Below are 22,300 nucleotides of genomic sequence, written 5' to 3'. Positions count from 1 at the left end.
ATGCATCTCGGACGCACTGGATTAAAACAGTCACATTAATTTGTAGGTTGCAAAAATTAAGACTGTTTTCTATGAGAGGCAGTAGTGGAAGAGCTATAGTGACATGCGTTGAAAACCTTCCTCTTAGAAATGGAATTCTAAAGGATGGAAATCAACTCTTCATATGAATCACTGGGATAATTTCTTGCTACTTTTCTGAACTGTTCAGTTTTGGGAGAGGAGTACTTGTTTAAAAACTTCTATTTTACCTTTGTATTCAAGGTGGTGCTTAAAGATTAACATAATCCATTTACTAATCTTAAATTGAAGGTTTTTATGTTTAAACCTCTTACCGATGCACTCCTGCTCCAAGGAACATGGAAATAAGTTATGATTCCTATATTGACTTGTGCACCATGTATGCTTTTCAGTTTTTCAGTGTGTTGATTCACAACTTAAGCATCATTTAACTTATGATTTCTTTTGAAATTTAAACAACTTGTACCCTTGCCCAAGAAGTCTACAATACCAAATTTCATAATTGTAGGGCAAATCTAGATTCTACAAGGAATTGAATTTCCCTGTTTTTAACAGAAAAAGCAACACAGTTAGCAATACAGCTACATTCACGGCTCTAGAATTCATAATTCTAAGGTACCCATGAAGAATACACACTGAATATACAATCTATTTCCATCTTATATCCAGTAATCAGTAGCTTTTGTCATATTATATGATTTTCTTTTATCTGTGCTCAGAGAACGTACATATTCTACTTCTTGACATCAAAAGCTCCTGTATGCAGTGTGTGAGTTACAGTGGTATTGCTGCTTATTGCACTATGTCTTTTTAAATAAGTTCTTCTATAACGAATGGTTAATTTTTTGTCTGAACTCAGTGCTGTATGCCTAAAGTGTGCATATCGGAGAAGCTCATTGAGAACACACTGAGAACCTGTGTTTTAATGAATTTGATATCTCTTCCTAAAATCACACTTAAACTTAACTGTAGACCTGCAACTCCTCCATGAAACAAGAAGAAAAGTGCAAGAGTCGGGAGCAAAATTAATTTTAACTGTAAGCTGTTACTGTTGAATGGAGAATCCTCTTGCATAGCGGTTCTGCTATCTTCTCTCAGGAGATGCAGAAACTAGAAGGAAACCACAGATAGACTATCTAACAAGTATACCCAGCAAGACAGTAACTGTTGCCAAGGCAAGATTAACTGTTCATACTGATGCTTTTCTGTAACTTTCTCCCCTTTACATCTCTTAGACAGCACTGGCTTCTTCCTTTTGTTTGCTGCCATCAGTATGAGTCATGGTGAACATTGAGAATTTCACATCCAGTTTTGCTCTCATCTTGCACTCTTGTCTGGCTCCATCAGACAGTTTTGTGTATTTAGGAGTCCCATGACAGTATAACAGGCAAGCAGCAGTTAATATATTTTGGGAATTCAGGAAAGGGAGTAGGCGAAAAGTAGAGATGTGTTGACTAGTTGAAATTGGTTTAATTTTTTAAATTGGGTTTTAATTAGTTATAAAGTTTTATAACCTTGTTTTGTCTTCAGCGCTGGGGTTTTCCAGGGAAATTCAGGCCTCTGTTTTTTAAGGAAGTGCTGAAATGGTCCTTGGATTTTTCTAATGTCTTTACCAGTTCACTTGCCTCTTCAGTTTCCACAAGAGTAATTTGAGGCTTCAAGCCAACCTAAGAAGTAGCGATGTCACCCGAGTGAGAAATTCCCTAAATAGAACACTTCAGACATGAGGTTGTCAGTTCTGTAGAAATGGATATCTCACAGATACTTGGTTGGAATTGAAATATACATGTCATTTTTACCATTTGCTTTTTAAACAACCGGTTGTTACTTGGCTCTGTAACACAGTGTCTGCAACCACTGAATTCTTCGGGCTACAGCTTACTACTTAATGTAGCAAAATACCTTGCATGATGCACTTTCTGCCAAAAAGCATACATTGGAAATGCTGAGTGTGACTTCTGTATACATAAGAAATTGCTGCACTTATAAATAATACATATTTAAATCACTTGCAAATATATCTGGCTCAGGGAGGATATTTCAGGAGCTATTACACTACTGCTGCTGCTGTCAAACTTGTAAATGTATCTGTTAAAGCAGCATAAGACAATTTAAAGAATAGCAAATGCATGATATAATTAGCTTTATTCAATAAGAATCCCTGGAGTAGACTTCAGAAGTTATGGATGTGATCAACAACAAATGGAGAGAGAAGGTGGTTGAATTCACAGAAAGACTAAAGCCCTTCTCGTTTGGGTGGTAAACATTTGTGTCTGGTCTTTATCACTTCTGATTGTGTGTTGGGGTTCGGATTGAATGATCCACCATACAGAATCTCTCTCCACATAGATGTTTGTAATAGGTGGAAAATGGCTATAGCTTAGCTGATCAAATGGAAAGCTAACTTTTTTCTGTGAAGGAGTGTAGGAACATGAACTCCTAACAGCAGCCTGACGTGGAACAGTCCAGGTGCAGGTTTACCACATTACTGAGAACCAGGCCTAAGTTCTAGCTGGCATTTTTGTAATAAAGCCCCCTTATTGTCTGATATATGAAGATACTGTTTTCTTCTGGGATAAAGTTATAGTGGTGCTTGTGGTTTTCCAGTTTACAAGAGAATTGAAAGGACATTTTGTCTGCAACCTTCAGAGATTTGACATTTCCTAAAAAGTAGATGTTTCAGAGGAGGAAGAGGGCTGGAAAAGTCAAACTGCTATAGCCATGATAACTCTAATGCTTTGCTGTCTTTAGGAAGTGGACATTGTGGTAGCTCCATGTCGGGGATTCCAGTCAGTAGAAGTCACTTTGGGAGAATACGTCAACCATGTCCTTCCAGTCATCACTTTTGCCATTAATGAAGCAGAACTCTTGGCATCTGATATGAATGAACTGCAGGAAATGAAAGAGAAATTCTCTTTGCCTGTATTTTTTTTCAAAGTGCCAGATTTGGGAACTGAGCTAATATCTCCCCAAAACACAGAGAATGAAAAGTCACCCCTTTACCGGCAGCTGCTTGATCTGGGTTACCTTAGTACCAACCACTGCAGCTGTGGAGCTCCCAGCTCTGACACCAGAGCCCAGAGCATGCTGGTAGAACAATCAGATAAGATCCGTCTGCTTAGCACTTTCTCCAGACAGGTGCTACAGAAGCGCTTGGTGGATGCAGCCACCATATTGAACATAGTGCATTGCCGTTGTCTGGACATTTTCATTAACCAAGCTTTTGACATGCAACGAGACCTGCAGATCACTCCAAAGCGACTAGAGTACACACAGAAGAAAGAGAACGAACTATACGAATCTCTGAAGAGCATAGCCAATCGGAAGCAAGAAGAGATGAAGGACATGATAATTGAGACTCTGAATAACATGAAAGAAGAACTGTTGGAAGATGCTGCTAATATGGAATTCAAAGGTAAACTTTTTCTGCAACAAAGAGGCTGGCCTGTATTCCTTTTTTGTCTTTAAAAAAAATAAACAAAACATCACACTCTGTAAATAAAGTTGCTTCTGCTTGTGCATGTACCAGTGCAGCTCCTGCCCCCTCCTTGGTTCTTCCCACACCAAGCTGACTTTTAAAGTATTCGCCCATATAACTTGATGTGAGTGTATTTTTTCATAATGTGCAAGTTTGTCATTTAAACATACCATGGCAGACTGTAAGGAATAGAAATTGGACTTACATTTGGTCCAGATACAGATATCTGGTACAGCATGCTGGTACAGATATGCTGGTACAGCATACCATGCTGGTTTTAATTAAGCGTGCTGGTACAGATGTGTGTAAAGAGTATATAAGAGTTCAAGCGGTTCAGCTTTTTATATGTTTTCATCAGGTGCTGTGACATGATTTTTACTTTTACAAGAACTTTATGCCTGTGCAAGACACAACTTTTTTTTCTATGCTTGCTGATACACACAGGCATGGCTTTGCTCTATAGGGGTATGTGTCAATCTGTATACTGTGATTAGCTGGCCTGGAATTCTACTTCTCACCAGTAGAACTGAAAGTAGATTTTTTATTTTATCCCACTTTTGAAAAATGCAAAAACGGAATCAGGCCTCTATATTCAAGGCTATTTAAACATAAGTCATCTGCCAAGAGTGCAATAGAAAATAGTCAGTATTTTGAAGACATGAGGCCATTGTTAATTATCTGTTTAAATGTTGTCAACTCTGTGATATAGCTTAACTGGGTTTAGGTAGAAAAGCATACTTGTTTCAAAATGCCAGAATAAAATTATCAAATCTAAGGGATAAGGCAGTGGTTCTCAAACTCCCAGGGAGCTCGAGAACCACTGTAAGTGTGTGGTGGGGGAGCGGGCAGGCAGTGGGGGTGGGAGAAGTGGAAAACAAAAGTGGAGTGATCACGCCAAATTGCAAAAATGCAATTGCAAACTGGAAGTGGGGCGCAATGGCTTACTTCCAATTTCTAAAGCTTGGGGAACCCTGTGGAGGGTTGTGCAGGGCTCCTTGCACCCCTGGGAGGCTGCAGGGACTGATAAGTACATGCCAACCCCTGTGTGCCCCCCTTAGCAACTCAACCCTGGGGATTGTGTTGTTGCCTTCTCTCGCCCCTCCCCTTAAGGGGGCAGAGTCCAAGGCCCTCAGGCTGGGTCATCACAACGCCACAGTTTGAGAACCACTGGAATAAGGCGTAAAAGTTGTATCTTTTGATTACAACAGTGATGTGTATGCATGCATACATACCTACCAAGCATGCCCACTTGCTACTGATGAGTAGTCTGAATAATTTGGTGCAGATCTGGGATTCTGTGGGGGCTGGAAGGGTGGTTTGGCTGTTGAATAGAATCCCCACTTAAGCTTCAGATTTCAAAACTCTGTGGTATATCTGCTGCCCCTTAGCTTTCATTTTTCCTTGTCATCCTTATCTTGTATTCTGGTTGTGCAACAGTTATCATTGGGCCAGGCTGTTTGGGCAGTAATGGCTGCTAGAATCAGCTTAGGTCCTGCTGTCTCAGATGTTTGTCTTCAGCCTTAAAATCACTTTCTGCCTTGTGTAAGCTTTTATGTCTTATGAACTTGCATGCGTGTGCTCACACATACAGAGCTTTGACACTGCAAAACAATAGACAGTTTGACCAAGCATGGTGTAACTTTAGTTACTGGATGACTATGTATCATACTGAAAAGTCTAGTAAATGTTTGCTCAAAAGTTCTTCTGACTTGTGTGCTTTACTAGGTAAGTACACTTAGAATTGCTGTCAGATTTCACTATTTAGTCATTCTGCAACAATGTTATCTTTTTCTAAAAGCATCGTGTGTTTACATAATGTACTAGTAATACTCTTATCTCAGAAGGAATTAATTGGATGGTCTGAAAAGTAGGCTATTCTGTCTGTCATAGTCCCTCACCAGTCACTATATTCATATATTTTATGAGAACTCCTGTGCAGTGAAATTCTCTACTGGATTTTTTTATAATCTGTAAACAATGTTGGCATACAGTGCCTTAATGTGTTTAGCTAAAATGTTAAACTTTGCCATTTTATAGCCAAGTGAACAAGATTAGTCTAAGTGGAAGCATTAGAAATCCGTTGTGAATATAGCCTTATAAGTCTAGAGACATGATGCAGCCAAATTAAACCTAACTCTCACTAAACTTGGTGAAAAGGTGTTTTGAAAATGCTTAATTCTTCTGACATCAAGGAGCCTATGTGCTCAATTTATCTGTATTGTGGAATTACAAGTGGCAGAATGTTTTAGAACAAAATTGATCCAGTGACTGCTTTAAAGGCACCCACTAAATCTAGTATTCTGTTTCCAGGTGGCTCTTGATCTGTTTTGACTGCAGTGTTGAGTGTGTGTTAATTTTATTCTTCTCATACCTTCTCCCAGATATTATCATTCCTGAGAATGGAGAGCCCATTGGTTCCAAAGACATTAAATGCTGCATTAAGCAAATCCAGGAACTGATAATTTCACGGTTAAACCAAGCAGTTGCCAACAAGCTAATAAGTTCTGTGGACTACCTTCGTGAGAGCTTTGTAGGGACTCTGGAAAGATGCCTGAAAAGTCTGGAGAAATCTCAGCAAGATGTTTCAGTGCATGTTACAAGCAACTATCTAAAGCAGGTAAAGTAGAAAACAGAATTGCTGAGCTAATTTTATAGTTCTCTTCCTAAGGTACTGTCGGTTGTATTCACAAAGATAAAGAATTACATGGAGGGGGGCAGGAATTTAATGAATTAGTGTTATCAGATTCTTCCATGTCATTGCAGTTCTTCTAGATTCAGTTTGCTTTCTAATCCTCGCATACAGTTTGTCAAGAAGATGATGAATGTATTCTGCTTGCAGATACTGAATGCGGCCTACCATGTTGAAGTTACTTTTCACTCGGGTTCAACAGTAACCAGAATGCTGTGGGAACAGATAAAGCAGGTATCTGTATTTTAATAATAAAATCCCATTCATAGTAATCTTAGAGAGAGAATCTCTAATAGACCTTCCTTTGCTATTCATTCAAATGTTCATTCCATTGCATGGTTTGTAAAATAAGTTCTGTCACTTACTAATGTTTGCATCCATCACATAGTGGAAGAAAAGCTAGTTGGTGCAAAAGGGAAGGGACTGTAAATCAGTGGTAGAGCACCTGCTTACATGCAGAAGCTCCTAGGTTTAGTCCCTGGCATCTCCAGGTAGGACTGTGAAAGACGGTCAGAGAGTATAGCTGAAACTGACCTAGAAAAAAATAATGGCTAGCATAAGGGCAGCTTCATATACAGTATTCAATTTGTTAAAATATGAATTTGTTTATAAACAAAAATGGCTTGTTTTCTTCTACTCTTCTTCCCCAATGCTTCTTATTCTGACTTTTCCAACTGGCCAGTATTAAAATTGCAATGCAGACAAATATGAATGCAGAGTGTTAAATTCTTGAGCTTTGACAATGGTGCATCTGCGTTTCTGTTTAGATAATACAACGCATTACATGGGTGAGCCCACCAGCTATCACCACTGAATGGAAAAGGAAAGTGGCTCAGGATGCCATTGAGAGCCTTAGTGCATCCAGACTGGCCAAAAGCATCTGCAGCCAGTTCCAGACAAGACTAAGCAGTTCTCATGAAGCTTTTGCAGCCTCCTTGAGACAGGTAAGTTTAATGTAAAGAGAAATGTAAAAAATAAAGACAAATTTAAACCAGTTTTTTCAAATACATTTGAAAGGCAAGCCTACCTATTCTTTCTCTTCTCTCCCTCCTATTGTATTTGCAAGCAAAAACTCACTGGTCATTATCTTGTTTCTCTTGGCTTTTAGGACTAGGAGAAATGACTGTGATAGCACAGCAGTGTTGTCAGCCTCCAGTGAGGGTGCTATTGCAATTGTCTCCCTTTTTTGCCACTCCCCACCCCCATACATGTTTAAATGTCTGTCTGTGGAAGAGGTGAAAGTAACAATATGGCATTGGATGGTTTTTGTTTGAATGCCATTTTGAGAGATGTGATTAAGCCTTGGGCGTGCAGGTGGCTGTGTGTGTTGGACATGTCTGCTAGTAGTATGGGGGTGGGGAGTGGCAAAAAAGGGAGATATGATGGAAATGCCTTTCCTGGGGTTGGAAAACTGAATATTTTTGAGGGCTATTCCCTCTCCCAGTTCTGTTCCAACCAAAGTAACCCTAGTTATCCTACTGATACAAGGTTGGGCTGAAACTTTTGCTTAATTCTAGATTGGTAAATGTGGATGCTGGAGATTTTGACAACTTGATTATGGATTTTGTGCTGATCTAGCTTTTGTGATGGAAACCTGCTTTGAGGTGGGTTGGATTAATTTATCCCAGTTTTTGTGTAGCAGGGAAGCAAGGTTGTAGTCCCCTCCTTTCAGTTTAGACACAATACCTGACAATCAGTTTTGAGTATTTGTGCTTGTGGTGGGCTTTCAAAAAAGAATTAGGATTCTGTTGTTGTGCTGCCCAACAATCTCCCTGCCTGAGCCTTGTGTTGGCAGGTCTCAGTTGTGGTGTTAGATTTCCTTAAGTTGATGGTGATGGGATCCTGATTAATTCTGTTGTACTAGGTTGTAGGAAATAATCTGTAAGTGATTGTAAGATGGCAAGACCGTGTTTATGTTTGGCCTTGTGTCTTGTCAGCTGGAAGCTGGACACTCAGGCAGACTGGAAAAAACAGAAGATCTTTGGCTGAAGGTGCGAAAAGATCATGCCCCCCGACTTGCACGTCTCTCACTGGAAAGCAGGTCCCTGCAAGATGTCTTGCTACATGGTGAGCATTGCCTTGATTAATTCTCACATTCATTGATTATTTTTTCTGAATTATCTTAGACAGATGCTTACATTGGTATTGTTTAATACTTTTGTTGACTACCTCTGTGATGTGTGCATTAAGACACTATGTGCTCCAGTAAGTTGAGAGAAGAACATTAGCTTAGTGTCATGATGTTGGAGGATAGTTAAGTGAAGTTCATCATTCAATTATTCCCTTAAAAAAAAAAAAAAGAGAAGCCGCAGGCTGAAGGCATTACTAATTTCTCTGGGTTTGTTAGTAAATAGCAGTTTCTTAGAACAATAGAGTAAATACATGATTAGGTGTGGATGATAACTCTGACCCTGGAAAGATTGCCTGCAGCCCGTTGCATGTTTTTCAGTATTTGTTACATTCTAGCTAAACTGTGTTAAGGAGCTGCAAAAAAGGGGCTTGGAGGCCCCTGTGTTGAACTGATTGATGCATATGAAACTGGCTTTAAAGCAGAATTTCCAAGCATTGCTTGTAAAAAATTGAAGTGTAGTTACTGAATTGAGATGTTTGGTACCAGTTGCAAAATGTACATTGAAAAGTAAACACTACAATAAGCGTAGTTCGAACTAGTACTGAGCCTAGCAAATGCTAGTGACACAAATGCAGAACAAGAACCAAAGTTGTGATTAATGAGTTTCAGTACTGCTAATTCACTACCTCTTCTAGTGCTGTTAGTCTAACTTGTATGAAGATGGTCTTCCAAAATGGGAAGCCTGTACTATTCCAGATGCTCATCACTTGCGTGAGTGAAACCTGAGGAAGGCATGCTACTGGGGTGGAGCACAGGAAATACTTTCTCTAACAAAGCAGCTGTTTATTTTCAGGTAAACCAAAGCTGGGCCGTGAGCTGGGCCGAGGGCAATATGGAGTGGTGTACTTGTGTAATGCTTGGGGAGGTCACTTTCCATGCGCACTCAAATCTGTTGTTCCGCCAGATGAGAAGCACTGGAATGATCTTGCACTTGAGTTTCACTACATGAGGTACGTGGTATTCTCACTACTGAAAAGCAGCATCAGTCTGGGAGACATAGCCTAGACCAACTCATGCTACAGTGTCTGACTGGGGACTGATAACAGGTTCCTTAGATGTACCAAGGATTGGTTAGAATGTTGGTGCCAGTAAGTGAAATAACTACAAAATAGAAGCAAACATTGATTCCCTAAATAGTGGAAGTTAGAGAAATAGTGACAAATTAAAAGTCAAGTGGTAATCTGGCTGGCTAATTTCAGGCTGGCTAACTTCAGGCTAACCTGTTGGAAGCAGCATTTTGGGCAACAAACAGTTGGGTTCATGATAAACCTGCAGTTAAGTGATGTCATCTTAGTTGTTCGTCCCATCATTTGAAACTCCACATTGCAGTGGGCTTCTCTTTTGTAGCCTAAATAGCTATATGTTAACATGAAAGGAAATGTTCACAGAGATAATGGAGTGTGCTTCTGTAAGTACAATTAGAATGGGAGGTTGAATTTAAATGACCTTGGATCCTGTCCATTAATTTTTGTAAAAAACTTTTTATAGGCTCTTCTATTCTGCTTCAGAAAATAAAGAAAAATCAGACAGGTAGAATTACCATCACTGGCATTATTCTTGACTCTTGTGCTGTATCTTTCTCTAGATCTTTGCCTAAGCATGAGCGGCTGGTAGACCTTCATGGATCAGTCATAGATTATGGGTATGGGGGAGGTTCGAGCATTGCTGTTCTACTGATAATGGAACAACTGCACAGGGACCTTTATACAGGACTGAAGGTGAGAAATAGAATGGTCAACTGGAAAACTGGCAGTGTAACAGAACTGGATTTTTTTTTTCTGGTAGTGCTTACATCATATATCTGTTCCTAGTCACAGGTGTGTTTGTCATAGTATATTGTACTTGGATGATGAAACTTTGGATCTCTGCAGCACTGCTTTCTTTGTACTATTGCTAACCATGAGTCTGTTTTGGATGGGCTCTTTCTCCTCCTTTCATTTTGGCTATGAGCATGTGTTTACATCTCATGTTGCATCCCTTCTGTTACCCTTGGAGGGCCAAGCATGACAGAAATGAACCAACTTTTGAGATACAAAGGAGGAGGAAGAAAGCAGCTTTACTACTTATTCTGACTATCACTGTGGGACTAAAATGATCTGATTCTCATAAGTAAAACAGTACACGTATTCTGTACTTTAAATCACTTGAGCTAATATACTATACTAGTATATTAGCTCAAGTGATTTAAAGGCTCTTTTTGTCTATTTTATGCAAAAAGACAGCTTAATAACTACTGATCACCAGTGTTTAATAAGTTTCAAGATTGTTTTGCTCTTTCTTTAGGCTGGGTTGACATTGGAAACCAGATTGCAGATTGCCTTGGATGTAGTTGAAGGAATTCGATTTCTTCATAGCCAGGGGCTTGTCCACAGAGACATCAAACTTAAAAATGTATTGGTAAGAGAGCTGTCTGCCAATAGCTCTGTATTCCTTGTAAAATGGAATGATAATCAGTAGATGAAATGATGGCTTTGTTTGAACTATTCCTGGAAAAAAATATGGCTGTGCTTTATATAAGTGTCCTGGTTTTTTAATGGGAGAAGGCACAGATCACTTTGCTCTTGCCCCTTATGAAACACAACAGCTACATTTTTCTGCATTTAAAAAACTAAAGAATGAGGACAGCAGAACTGCTGGTTGTGTGTGATTCCAGTGCTGGGGAAGAAACCAGAGAATAACTGGCCTTCATATGTCTAAACCAGACTGTTTGTTTGAATAAGAACCACCATTCTAGATTTTCATGGTGCCCATTGTTCTCTAAACCTGGGAGAATTTCATAACAGAATTCTGGGCCAGCCAAAGAAATTGATAGGTTGAAGACAGGCAAAAATACTGCTTCATACAATCCATAACCAACTTGACTGCCACAATATGTGGTGTTGACCTCTAGTTTAACCAAGTTTGAAAAACAGTAATACAAATTTATGGAAGAATTTAACTTTCCAGCACCAGTGCAGCTGCAATGCAGCCCTGCAGGATGCAGCACACATCCTGATGGCACAGCTGCATCAGTGTTAGTTGGATAGGATTGGGCGATTGGTCATATCTTTTAACCATGATAGCTAAAAATGGAATCTTTGTATTTAAAAATGGTATACTTTGGGTTTACCAGGTGTTGGAGACAAACAATAGAGACTGGCTGTGCCATTGTTTCTCATTTGCGTTCAGCCACATGCTTCTGGGAATTGTGCTGAGCTAGTTAATTAACAGTAGCCTGAATTAGAAAGGTATAGTATCTATGATATGGTTTTAAAGTGATCATATTTGTAGAAGTCACTCCTGAAATAGTGTGTTGGCCTATCTTGGTATGAACTGGTGACTGGCTATGATAGTATTTTGTGTCCTCTTGCAGCTTGATAAAAACAGTCGAGCAAAAATCACAGACCTGGGATTTTGCAAACCTGAGGCAATGATGTCTGGCAGTATTGTTGGAACCCCTATTCATATGGCTCCTGAACTCTTTACAGGTGAGCTGGTCATGGGTCTTCCATTGACTGGTTGTCATAAAGATCTGCAAGACTATAAGTATACTCAGAGGGCTGTCTTGCCAGGAACCTTGGTAAAAAAACAGGTCCATACTAAGGGGCAATGTGTTTACAAGGAAGTGAGACCCACTTAACTTTGGGGAACTGATTGCTGAGTGCACATACTTAGAATTGTCATGTACTATGTCTGAGAAGCTCAGTGCTAAAGTTGAAAGACTAGTTCTTTGAACAAGCACTATTGCCAAAGTGTCTACATCATGAGATTTTTTCTGAAAACTTTCAAAAAGATTGTTAATCAAGTTCTATAGTAAGATCAGAATAATGCCATGATGCTAAAATACCTTTGTCTTGATTAAATTAAAATAGAATTGTAGTATTTGTGCTACCTACACATGATAGTTTTTTGGTTTTTCCCCTTGAACCACATTTAAAAATAGTTCTCTAGACAAATGTCTTCAGGATGGTTTTTTGGTCATATGAGAGTTTCTACATGTAGGCCTTTACATGTTCATTTTCTCAGTTACCTAACTTGCAGCATTGAGCAGAATGCTTTCGATTGGTGTTTCTCAATCTGTGGGTCAGGACCTACTAGGTGGGTCATGAGCCAATGGGTCCCCATTCATTTCAATATTTTATTTTTAATATGTTAGACTTGATGCTACCATGGTATGTGACTGCATTTGGGGAAATGTTACAGACCTGTACTTTTAACAAGCTGCTGTGTATATTCTTTTAACAATGATAGTAAATGGGACTTACTCCTGGGTAAGTGTGAGTAGGATTGCAGCCTAGGATTGTTAAAAGTTTTCCAGCTTGATTATGTCACTTCTGGTCATGACATCACTTCCGGGGGGTCCTGACAGTTTCGCATTCTAAAAAGTGAGTCCCGGTGCTAAATGTGTGAGAATCACTGCTTAGATATGTAGCTTGCCTCAATCTGAGGATGAGTATGAGTAACATACCATTATCCTGAGTCACAAAAGCCAACCCTAACAAGCCAGATGTTGCAAAGCTTCCAAAAAGTGCTTAAACTTTGACTCTTAGCAAGTTTGGGTTGAAGGAATTTCATAATTATGGGAACAGCCAGAGAGACCACCCTTTGCTGTATAAGCTTGACAAACAGTATAATTGAAGATGCCCTTGCCTTGGTTTATCTTGGGCATTATATTGGGGCAAAAATGAAATGAAACCTATTGTAGTGTCAGCAATATATCATGCATGCAGTGCGGTCCCTTTCTCCCACTTCAGTCTGCATGATCAGAGCGCTGCAGACTTGCGAGAACATCTAAATGCTTATCTCATGCAAGTATGCAAGATCACATGAGAAGTAGCAGTTTGTGCACTGCTAATCCTAGTTACTTCTCATGGGACCCAGTGGACCAATAAAGGAGCATTTTTATATGTACCTGTAGACCTAATGGAGCTGCAACCACATCATGGACAATATCCTTACTGAAAATACCACTTGAATTGGGCTTTGACTTAAGTTATTGGAATCGCCAGTAACCTATTGTGTTGCTGTTACCATACACCAGTCTTATCTTTAATGCAACTGATAATTTTATTCAACTAATTTCTTGCTTATCTGTCACAGGAAAATACGATAACTCTGTGGATGTTTATGCATTTGGCATCTTGTTCTGGTATATCTGTTCAGGCCATGTGAAGTTACCAGAGGCCTTTGAGAGATGCGCAAGCAAGGACCATCTTTGGAACAATGTAAGAAGAGGTAGGCATGGCTACAACACGAAGAGCATTCATGCACCATGATGAAGAGTACACCAAAGTGCCTGATCTAAGTGACTGGATGTCAAGCTGTCTCCAGAGTGCAGCTTCAGAGTCCCTTCCTTCTCACTAAAATTCTCCTCTGTTAGCTCTTGAAAATTGGAATGTTCAGAAACTCTTTGCAGTGAAGTGCAAATGGGATCCCTGCTACCAGAAATGACTGCATAAGAAGAGCCTTGCTAGAGTGGGCCAAAGGCTTATCTGATCTAGCATCCTGTTTCCCACAGTGGCTAACCCAATGCCACTGGGAAGGGCATAAGGTTTGCATACCCCTTTCTAGCTGCTCCTTCACTGCAACTGGTATTTGGATGCATACTGCTGCTGAACCTAGAGATAGGCTATTACCATCATGACTGGTAGCCTGTGATAGATTTGTCCTCTGAATCTAATATTTTAAAGCTACCTAAGCTGGTGGTCATCACCATAGATGTGTGAAGAGAAACAGTATGTATTTTTTGGATTTCTTTTTCATTGGCATGATGCCTAATTCTAGTGTTGTGAGAAAACAACTTTCTCTCTCCACATCATGCATGTCTCAATCATGTTCTTCCTTCTCCTTAACCCTGTAGCCTTTTCTCATAAGAAAGATGCCCTAGCCTTCTGTTTGTTGCCCCATTTCTAGCTCTATACAGGTTGGCCCTCATTATCCATGGGTATCCTCATTATCCACGAACCTGCAGTAGGAGTGCCCACCTGGACTCTCTGAAAGCTACCAGAGCTACGCTTCCCTGGCCCTCAGAATGCCTTTCAAAGGCACATAAACGTCACTTCCGGTTCCCATGAGATTTTCAGGGAGCCAAAATCCATGGATTCAATTATCCACAGATTTTGCCATCCACCAGGGTTGAAACAGAACCCCTGGGAACAGAACCCTGCAGATACTGAGAGCCGACCTGTAATATCCTTGAGGTGTGGTGACAAGTACTGTACATAGCATTCAAATGTGGCCACATCATAACTTGTATAGGGACATTATAGCAGTCTTATTCTTCATCACTTTTCTAATGACCTGTAGCATGAGACCTGCCATCTTCACAACTCTTGCGTACTTGGTCAATGTTCTCATTCAGCCTTCCAGTGTAACCCTAAGATCTTTTTCCTAGTTAGTCAGTAGCAGCTCAGGCTGGATCAGCGAGGCAAAACTTGGGCCAAGTTCATTGTGCATCTCTTTTCAATTCAGTGTAAATTCATGTATTTGCCAACTTGTTGCCCATTCACCCAGTGACTAGTGAGAAGGTTCCAGTATCTTTCATATCACTAAATCAGTGTTATTCAAACAGTAAGGTGCAGCTCTTTAGGGACGCGCCAGGAACTCAAAGGGGAGGTGCGGGATGTCCTCCCACAGCGATACAGTCACATCCCTGGGTAGAATACAAGCCCGTCTACTGCCCGTTTGTTTGCGCTTTTTTTAAAGCAGAAGAAACAGGAGTTGCTCAGCTGCTTTCTCCGAGAATGACTGCGAGAGTGGCTGCTGCCACCCTGCCCTCTTCTCCCTCCACTCCAAGGCTGCTGCCTTCTGTGTTTGCTGCATGTTGTTTCCAAAGCTCTTTGACTCCAACCCCCATCTGGCAAGTACCAAGCATGCTCATTTTGCAGTCCTTGCCCTTGCTGACCATCAGAAAGAAACCCTCCTTGATCCTTGTTTGGTTGGTTCCTAGTTCCCAACCTGGGATTGATTCTCATCAAAGTGAAATCTGTCTTTTCAGCCCCCTCCCTCTTCCACACCCCCCTTTCAGTCTCCAAACCTTTCTGCTTTCCTCCTCCTCCCCAAATAAAACACTTCCCAGGGGTCTTAAAGTTGTTTCCATACAGTTGGCAAAGGGGGAGGGGAGAGAGAGAAGCACACACTTTACCTGGTCAGGAGCAGAAAAAGGGTGCTGTTTTTAAAGTGACTTATTAATCTTGTTGTTTGACTGAAGAGGAAAGGCTGTATTTTTAAAGTGATGAATCTTGCTATTTGAAGGGAATACTTATCAGCCCTTGATGAAGTAATTGCCAGCCCAATCCTATCCACACCTTCCTGGGAGTAAGCCCCATTGACTCTAATGGGGCTTGCTTCTGAGTAGACATGCATAGGCTTGAGCTGTGCATCTCCTAGTATAGGAGACAAATCAGCTTCCTAACCAAACCCTTATCAGCTCTGATATATTTTCATGGTCTATTTTTGTTTTCCCCACCAACTGCTGGAAAAATTTAACTTCATTAAATAAAGGGTTCAATCCTATCAAAGGAGAATGGGATAAATGGCTAGTTGGATTGAGGTCCACAGGGGTGTGTGTGTAATGTTGGTCAGACTGGTTGTTCACAAAGTTCATTTGATAAAACAATTCTATTGCTGTGCTTACAAAGTTAAAAAAAAATGAGTCTTCCTGGACCAGACAAAATCTACCTACTCCAGCATTCTGTCTCCAACAGTGACCAGCAGCTGATCATTTATAAAGCATGTATATTGCTGTGTATTAATAATATATTTTTAAGATCTGTAATTAATGATATGATTAATATAATCAATATTAATATAGTTAATATTTCTGGCCACTTCCTGTTTAATGATGTCACTTCCAGCCGTCAGGAACATGATGGGGAGTCATGGCCAATAGCCACGGGAGTCAAGGGAGCCACTGGCTGGAAACGTTTGAGAACCACTGCACTAAATTGATAATAATGCTATTGTTGGGGGGGGGGGGGGGCGTGAGGCTGACTTTAAGACATCTCTGCTGAAGAGGGAGCAAGGAACTCTTTATATGAGCGAGCTGCTTTGTAGGAGACTTCAGCATCAGATGAGGCAAGTAGCTTAGATTCTTTGGAATAGCAGTACATGCTAAAGAATAATTTGTGGCTGGGCATTTGGAGCAGAGAAGATGGATTATGATAAACGAAGGAAGGCATAGGAAGGAGTGGGTCTTCTGTTCTTTTACATCCACTTGTATACTCAGTCTACTGCTAATGGCTTAAAACATCCAAGATACTCACTAGCTTAGTAACCAGAATGTTCAAATATTTTTGTTCATCTCTTAAAACGATTTGCTTAGAACAGCTATCTTATAAAAAAAAAACATCCACTTTTTAATGATAGTGAAACACAATGGAAAAAATAGGAAGTGCCCAAGCTTTTTGGTGGGAAGAGGCACAATCTCTTCCTTAACCTTCCACTGCAGTCTCATAGTTTTTTCCTTGAGTCTTGTCATGTGACCCTGTTCCATTCTGATCCTTGTAGCTCCAGGACAAGAACATGTTTTCATGTTCCACAACTTAGAACAAGGCAACCGACTATTTTGTACTGAAATAAAAGTGTTTGAGAGCTTTGAGTGCATTTAGGTGGAAATTTAAAGTGGAAAATCTGCAAATATGCTTTGCAAAATCTTGATTTCAGAATTGGTGAGGCCTCCTGAGGAGTGTATTTGGGTATTGGAAATATATTACTTTAAATGCTTTTTTAAAAGGCAACTCATTTTTTTCTTAAGGAGAGGGAACTCATATTTACTTTTTATTTTAAAAAGTTCCTATACCATATTGATAATACTTGCTGTGGAAAATCTGTTAGTCTTTGTATCTTAGTGTGACTTAGAACTAGCATTCTGCAGCCTTGTGGCTGCCTGTTATATTTGTCTTAGAGAGGTGGCCGAGGCCTCTGCTCCATGGTCTTGTGCTTGGTGATGATATTGCCAAGCAGTCTTCAAAGACAAGATGGTGGTGGCTTTCCAGCTGACAGTAATGCAGTGGAGGGAAAAGATGGAGGGGTGGAAAAGTACAAAGTGGAAGGGAGAAGGGTAAGGAATGAGAACAGTAAGGAAGACAAAAATAGGGAAAGCCAAGAGAAGTAGCTAGGGGATGGAAGAAGATTGTGAGAAAGGAGAAGCAGAAGGGAGGAGGACAGACAACAAGCAAGTGTGGCACAGCAGAAGGCAATGAGTAGAATGGGGGGGCAGGGATGAGGGTTTTTGAAAAAGAGCAAGAAGAGGGGGCACAAGGGGAAGCTGGAAAGGGCTCAAAAGAAGGTCAAGATGGGAGGGCAGGTAAAGAGACTAGGAGCATCCTAGCCTGGGCTATCACTGGAAAGGAAGTCTCTCTGACTCAATGTGCAGCCGCGTACAGGGATTGGACCAGACCGCTTCTGAAAGCACCCCACCTCTTGAGTACATCCAACCCCTCAATGTGTGAGCAGGGCATTCTGGCATAAAGTGTGCTAGAACCATTCCCAGAAATATTGATCCCCAGTCCATATGGTGGGGTGGTGGGCCTCCACAAACTTACAGTGCAATTCTAGGTATGCCTACTTGAAAGTTCCACTGAGTTCAAATCTTGCTCCCAGGTCAGTGTGCTTCAGATTGCAGCCTTAAACTCATTCCTTATGTTGCATATCTGCTATAATACAAGTGATTTACTACTTGTGAATGGCGTAAAACAGGACAAGGTTCCTCATTTGGCATCTGCTTTCATGAGTAGGCATATGCAATCCCTGGTGAAGCCTCTGCTATAGTCTCAGAGTTGCCCCACTTGTGTGTAAGCTAGTATTCATACTTATTTATAATGTACAAATTGACTTGGAACTCTGTATTGGAACACTGGGTCTTGTTTCACTTCATAGTGGCCAAGTGGAACTGTTAAAGCTTCTGACCACCATCATTAAGGCTGAAGTAGCTTTGCTACTTTCCTATTTCAGTCAAGTAATTGTATTTCTTATTCTCTCTTTCCAGGAGTCCGTCCTGAGCGCCTTCCCATCTTTGATGAGGAATGTTGGCAACTGATGGAAGCCTCTTGGGATGGGGACCCTTCCCAGCGCCCACTTCTGGGCATAGTCCAGCCCATGTTGCAGGGCATAATGAACAGGCTTTGTAAATTGAACTCTGAGCAGTTAAACAAAGGATTAGATGATTCTACTTGAAAAAAGCCATGGAGGAGCTGTTATGTGAACTCTGATCCCCATCTTGCCAATGGCATCTTGAGAAGTTGCTCTTCTGAGGAGACCAACCAAAAAATTACATGCTCAGGTGAGAGGACATTGGAATTCCACCTCATACAGCAGCCATGGACACGCTATTCCAATACACACTACTAATGCAAGTGCATCTCACTTTATTAAAAAAGCAAATAAAAAGATGGGGCGTTCAGGCCTCAATCTGAAAGGGATTTTGCGCATCCTTTTCAGGCTCCAGGAAAAGAAACACCATATATTTTCAGTAGTGTGGCAAGCCAGTACAGCTGAGATTTCCTTCAATGTTGCATTTGCAGCTACAGTCTACTGATTATGTATAGCAGCCTCCTTAAATGTCTCACAAATGAATGTGGATGATTTGGAAGAAATAAGTTGTAACCCTTTCATAGGATGGATCACCTTGCCAATGTCAGCAGTAGGAACTCTGAGGCATGAGCTAGTATTGATCTCCCCTAATCCTCGATATGTTTACATGGAGGGATCATAGCATCCATACTCTTTAAGGGGAAGGCTCTACTCCAATGGAAATGCCCTCAAAAGTATAAGCTATCTGTTCTTAGTCTTGTGAGCAGAACGTTTTCTGGTAAATGTTAATAGCAATTTGTGGAATATCTGAGCAAGATGGCCTTTTTATTTTCTACAATCTTGGACCAAAATGGGTATGCCACCAACATTCTTTGCACATACAAAGATAGAAACACGTGTTAGCAACTAACTCCTGTCTGTACCCAATAGACAACTAGCAGATGGTGTTTTTTAACTAGAACAGTTTTTTGTTTTGAACCAAGTATAACTAAGAGGCAATGACTGTTTTAAACTCTAATATTAGACAGGCATTTTAAAGATTTCTTTAGCTGTGTATTTTTAAGTCCTTAGAGTACTGAAGAGAAGTCTGTCATTCCATAGATGTGCATGGTTGCTGTGTCTATCATTCACTTCTTGAGGGTTTGTCATTTGGCTGTGTTAAATCTAGAAGTCCATTATAGGGGACACATGGTGAAGGAAGTCCAGAGATACTTGAAATGAAGGTTTCTTCCCATGAATTCTGCACATCCTTGATGCACAGGTTTCCTTTGCAATTTCTCATTAGGACAAAAATTAGACCATTGGCGGCAGTTTTGAAGAGAGTGCAGGATGAAATGGAGAATGAACCTGGTATGAGTGTGGAAAGGGACCGATTGCTAGAGGTTTTTCCAGGTGCCTGGAGAATGGGAAGTATAGCACATTTATCCCCCTCTTCCATATGATGGTGTGTGCACTGGTTCTGTCTTAAGATAATCTAGTGTGCACTACGTAAAGCCAATCAAGCATGATTTTGCTTTTGGAGGTGCTTCTGTGGTACAGAGGAGAAATGCAGTCTTTGTTTACATTAACATAAACCAGTAGACAGAAGTAATCCTGTAGTGTTGCCTAGATAAACCCCTGTATGTGTGCAATAAAACAGAAATCATGCTTTTAAAATGATTGCTTTTTACTTAATGGGCATTCATTTTGGTGGTGTAAAATGTATTGACACTTCTGTCCACAAACTGTACCATCAGGCAATTTGAATGGAAATGGATGGCAAGAGCTGCCACTCATATTCACAGAAAAGCACATCTATTCTCAAATAGGAAGTCCTAGGAATATCACTGTTTTTGTATGTTGGGGCCACCGTTTCTGTCACTTAACAGTATTATTTTGGTATCCATTTATGCTGTGCTTAATGGCTAGTGACCTTGTTTAGAATTAGGGGAAGGTCTAGGTTGGTATTTTTGAAAATCTAGAAATAGTTTATGTAAAATAAAATGAATAAAACTACTCAAATGTCTTGTATAGCTTTTCCCAAGCAGCTACTTCATTACTCTTTACCCAGTGCCTTTTCAAAAACAGAATTCTCATACTGTGTTGGTTGCACTGGGGCTTTCTTCTCCTGTAAGTATAAATTGGTTCCATGTGCGTTCCCCACACATTGGACAGTCACAGATGCACTTTTCTGTTTAAATTAATGTCTCTATGTTCTGATTTGTCTTGTAGATTTTGCAACCTTTGACATGCCTCACACTAGGAAATGGATAGGCTGTCTCGTGCTGTTCAAAAGTTTAGTTAGTTAAAATGCATTCAAGCTTTATTAAAAACAATGCCCTCTTCTATACCTGCAAAGTTGTGTGCTACCCCCATGTTAATACCACCTTTTTGATCTTTTTTTTTTAAAAAAGCATGTTGGGTAAAGACACTAAATATTGTCACAGCTACAGTTATGGGGCAAATAAAGGTGCAGCCACCAGGTTTTTATGGTGGAGGTGGTGATGGCTGGCTGTGTGTAAACAGTCCAGTGAAAAAGTGCAGAGAAAACATCCTTGCTGCTGTCTTGTTTCAAATAACTTTACAAAAGCAGTAATTGGGAAGATCTGTTGAAAGCACAAGTGCAGCTCTCCCAAAAAGTCACTGCAGTATGTGGTTTGACATTCAGTGTATTGCAGTAGTTTTGCCCTCAAAGCAGTGTATTAAATCCAGTCTTCACCACCCACTTGGTTCTACAAACTATTTACTGAACTGTATTATGGAAGGTTTACATGTTGCCACCAACTTGATGGCTAGAGCAGGTGCTCTGAATGTTTCCTCGGTGAGCTGGAAAACATGATAAATCTAGTTTACAAAGCAAGTATGCCTGCAGAGATGAATGCTGGAGGAATTAAAGCATCCATATTGGTGCTAGTAGCTGGATGGAGCTTTCAAAGCAGATCTTTTAGCAGATCTCTGCTTTGGAGTACGTAGCCATTGAGGCTCTGGACAAAACACTACATAGGAATTGCATGAACTAAAGCATGGCTTGAATGCAATGGCAGACTACCATGTGATGCTGGAGTGTTGCCCTCAGCTTGCTAGTGCATTGCTGCTGCCTATCGCACTGCTTAGTAATGTGGATTTTAGGAAGCTCTTGTTTAGCAACTGACAACTGTTTTTGTCATCCATACCCAAGACTTGACTGAACAATGCAAGCTCTGCTTGCTTGTCTAGTTGCAGCAAGCAATTTACCTTTTTAAGCACTTCTAAGTTGTAGTCCTTCTCTCTGTTCCTCCCTACCCCATGGCAGTGTTTGGAGGATCAGGGAACACTTGAATGTTGGCTCTTGCAGGGTGACAGACTCTAAAGCAAGGAGCAGCAACACATGCATCCCTACTTAATGTGGCTCTGCGTTGTGCTACTTTTCCTTTTTAGATATGTACATAATGTTTCCTCTGTATCCACTGCCCTCAAAGCCAGATGTTATCCCATTTCTTAGTTTTAGAGTCTTACTATGATTTTTTTTGCCTCCCAGGGAGAAAACAAGAGCACACAGGCATTTTGAAACTCCCTCAGGGGCTTAAATAGCACTGCATTGCTTAAACTTCTAATGTTTTCTTCGTTTTGTGTTTAAACTGATGGTCAGCTGTTACATGGCTATTGGGGGGGAGAAGAAACATGAGGAGAATTGTACAGTTCCATTGTAATGCCTATGGATTTTTGTACTATTTTTTAAAAAACCTGATGTATATTAGTGTTAAAGGCAAAGGTAACAAACTTACCAAATGTATTGGAAAAGTGCAATAACATGGAAGATGAGATAATTAAGAACAAATATTTCCCTTGTATTCTGTAATACTAATTTCCTTTATGCTGCGACCCCATCACATGTATTTTAAGAGACGCGACTGTGGGTCAAGACTTCATTTAGTGCCATAATGAAGATCTGTTTTAATCGTTGATAGAATACACAGAAGTTCTGTGCTGTATAATAAAGATCACATTAACATTT

General features: G+C 40.4%; 1 protein-coding gene across 1 annotated transcript in view; it reads left to right on the top strand.

The window, feature by feature from the left end:
* The window catches only part of DSTYK (dual serine/threonine and tyrosine protein kinase), a 56,407-nt gene extending 34,107 nt beyond the window's left edge, over nucleotides 1-22,300 (top strand). Inside the window, exons 3-13 of the mRNA XM_066625333.1 lie at nucleotides 2,770-3,433; nucleotides 5,878-6,113; nucleotides 6,336-6,419; nucleotides 6,953-7,129; nucleotides 8,123-8,252; nucleotides 9,110-9,266; nucleotides 9,902-10,034; nucleotides 10,600-10,713; nucleotides 11,669-11,783; nucleotides 13,396-13,530; nucleotides 18,284-22,300. Coding sequence (XP_066481430.1) covers nucleotides 2,770-3,433; nucleotides 5,878-6,113; nucleotides 6,336-6,419; nucleotides 6,953-7,129; nucleotides 8,123-8,252; nucleotides 9,110-9,266; nucleotides 9,902-10,034; nucleotides 10,600-10,713; nucleotides 11,669-11,783; nucleotides 13,396-13,530; nucleotides 18,284-18,471 — 2,133 coding nt within the window. The 3' untranslated portion in view covers nucleotides 18,472-22,300. The remainder of the gene's footprint in view (nucleotides 1-2,769; nucleotides 3,434-5,877; nucleotides 6,114-6,335; nucleotides 6,420-6,952; nucleotides 7,130-8,122; nucleotides 8,253-9,109; nucleotides 9,267-9,901; nucleotides 10,035-10,599; nucleotides 10,714-11,668; nucleotides 11,784-13,395; nucleotides 13,531-18,283) is intronic.

This window comes from Tiliqua scincoides, chromosome 4 (assembly GCF_035046505.1).
Source record: "Tiliqua scincoides isolate rTilSci1 chromosome 4, rTilSci1.hap2, whole genome shotgun sequence".
Lineage (NCBI taxonomy): Eukaryota > Metazoa > Chordata > Lepidosauria > Squamata > Scincidae > Tiliqua > Tiliqua scincoides.
This window is presented reverse-complemented; position numbering and strand designations above follow the sequence as displayed.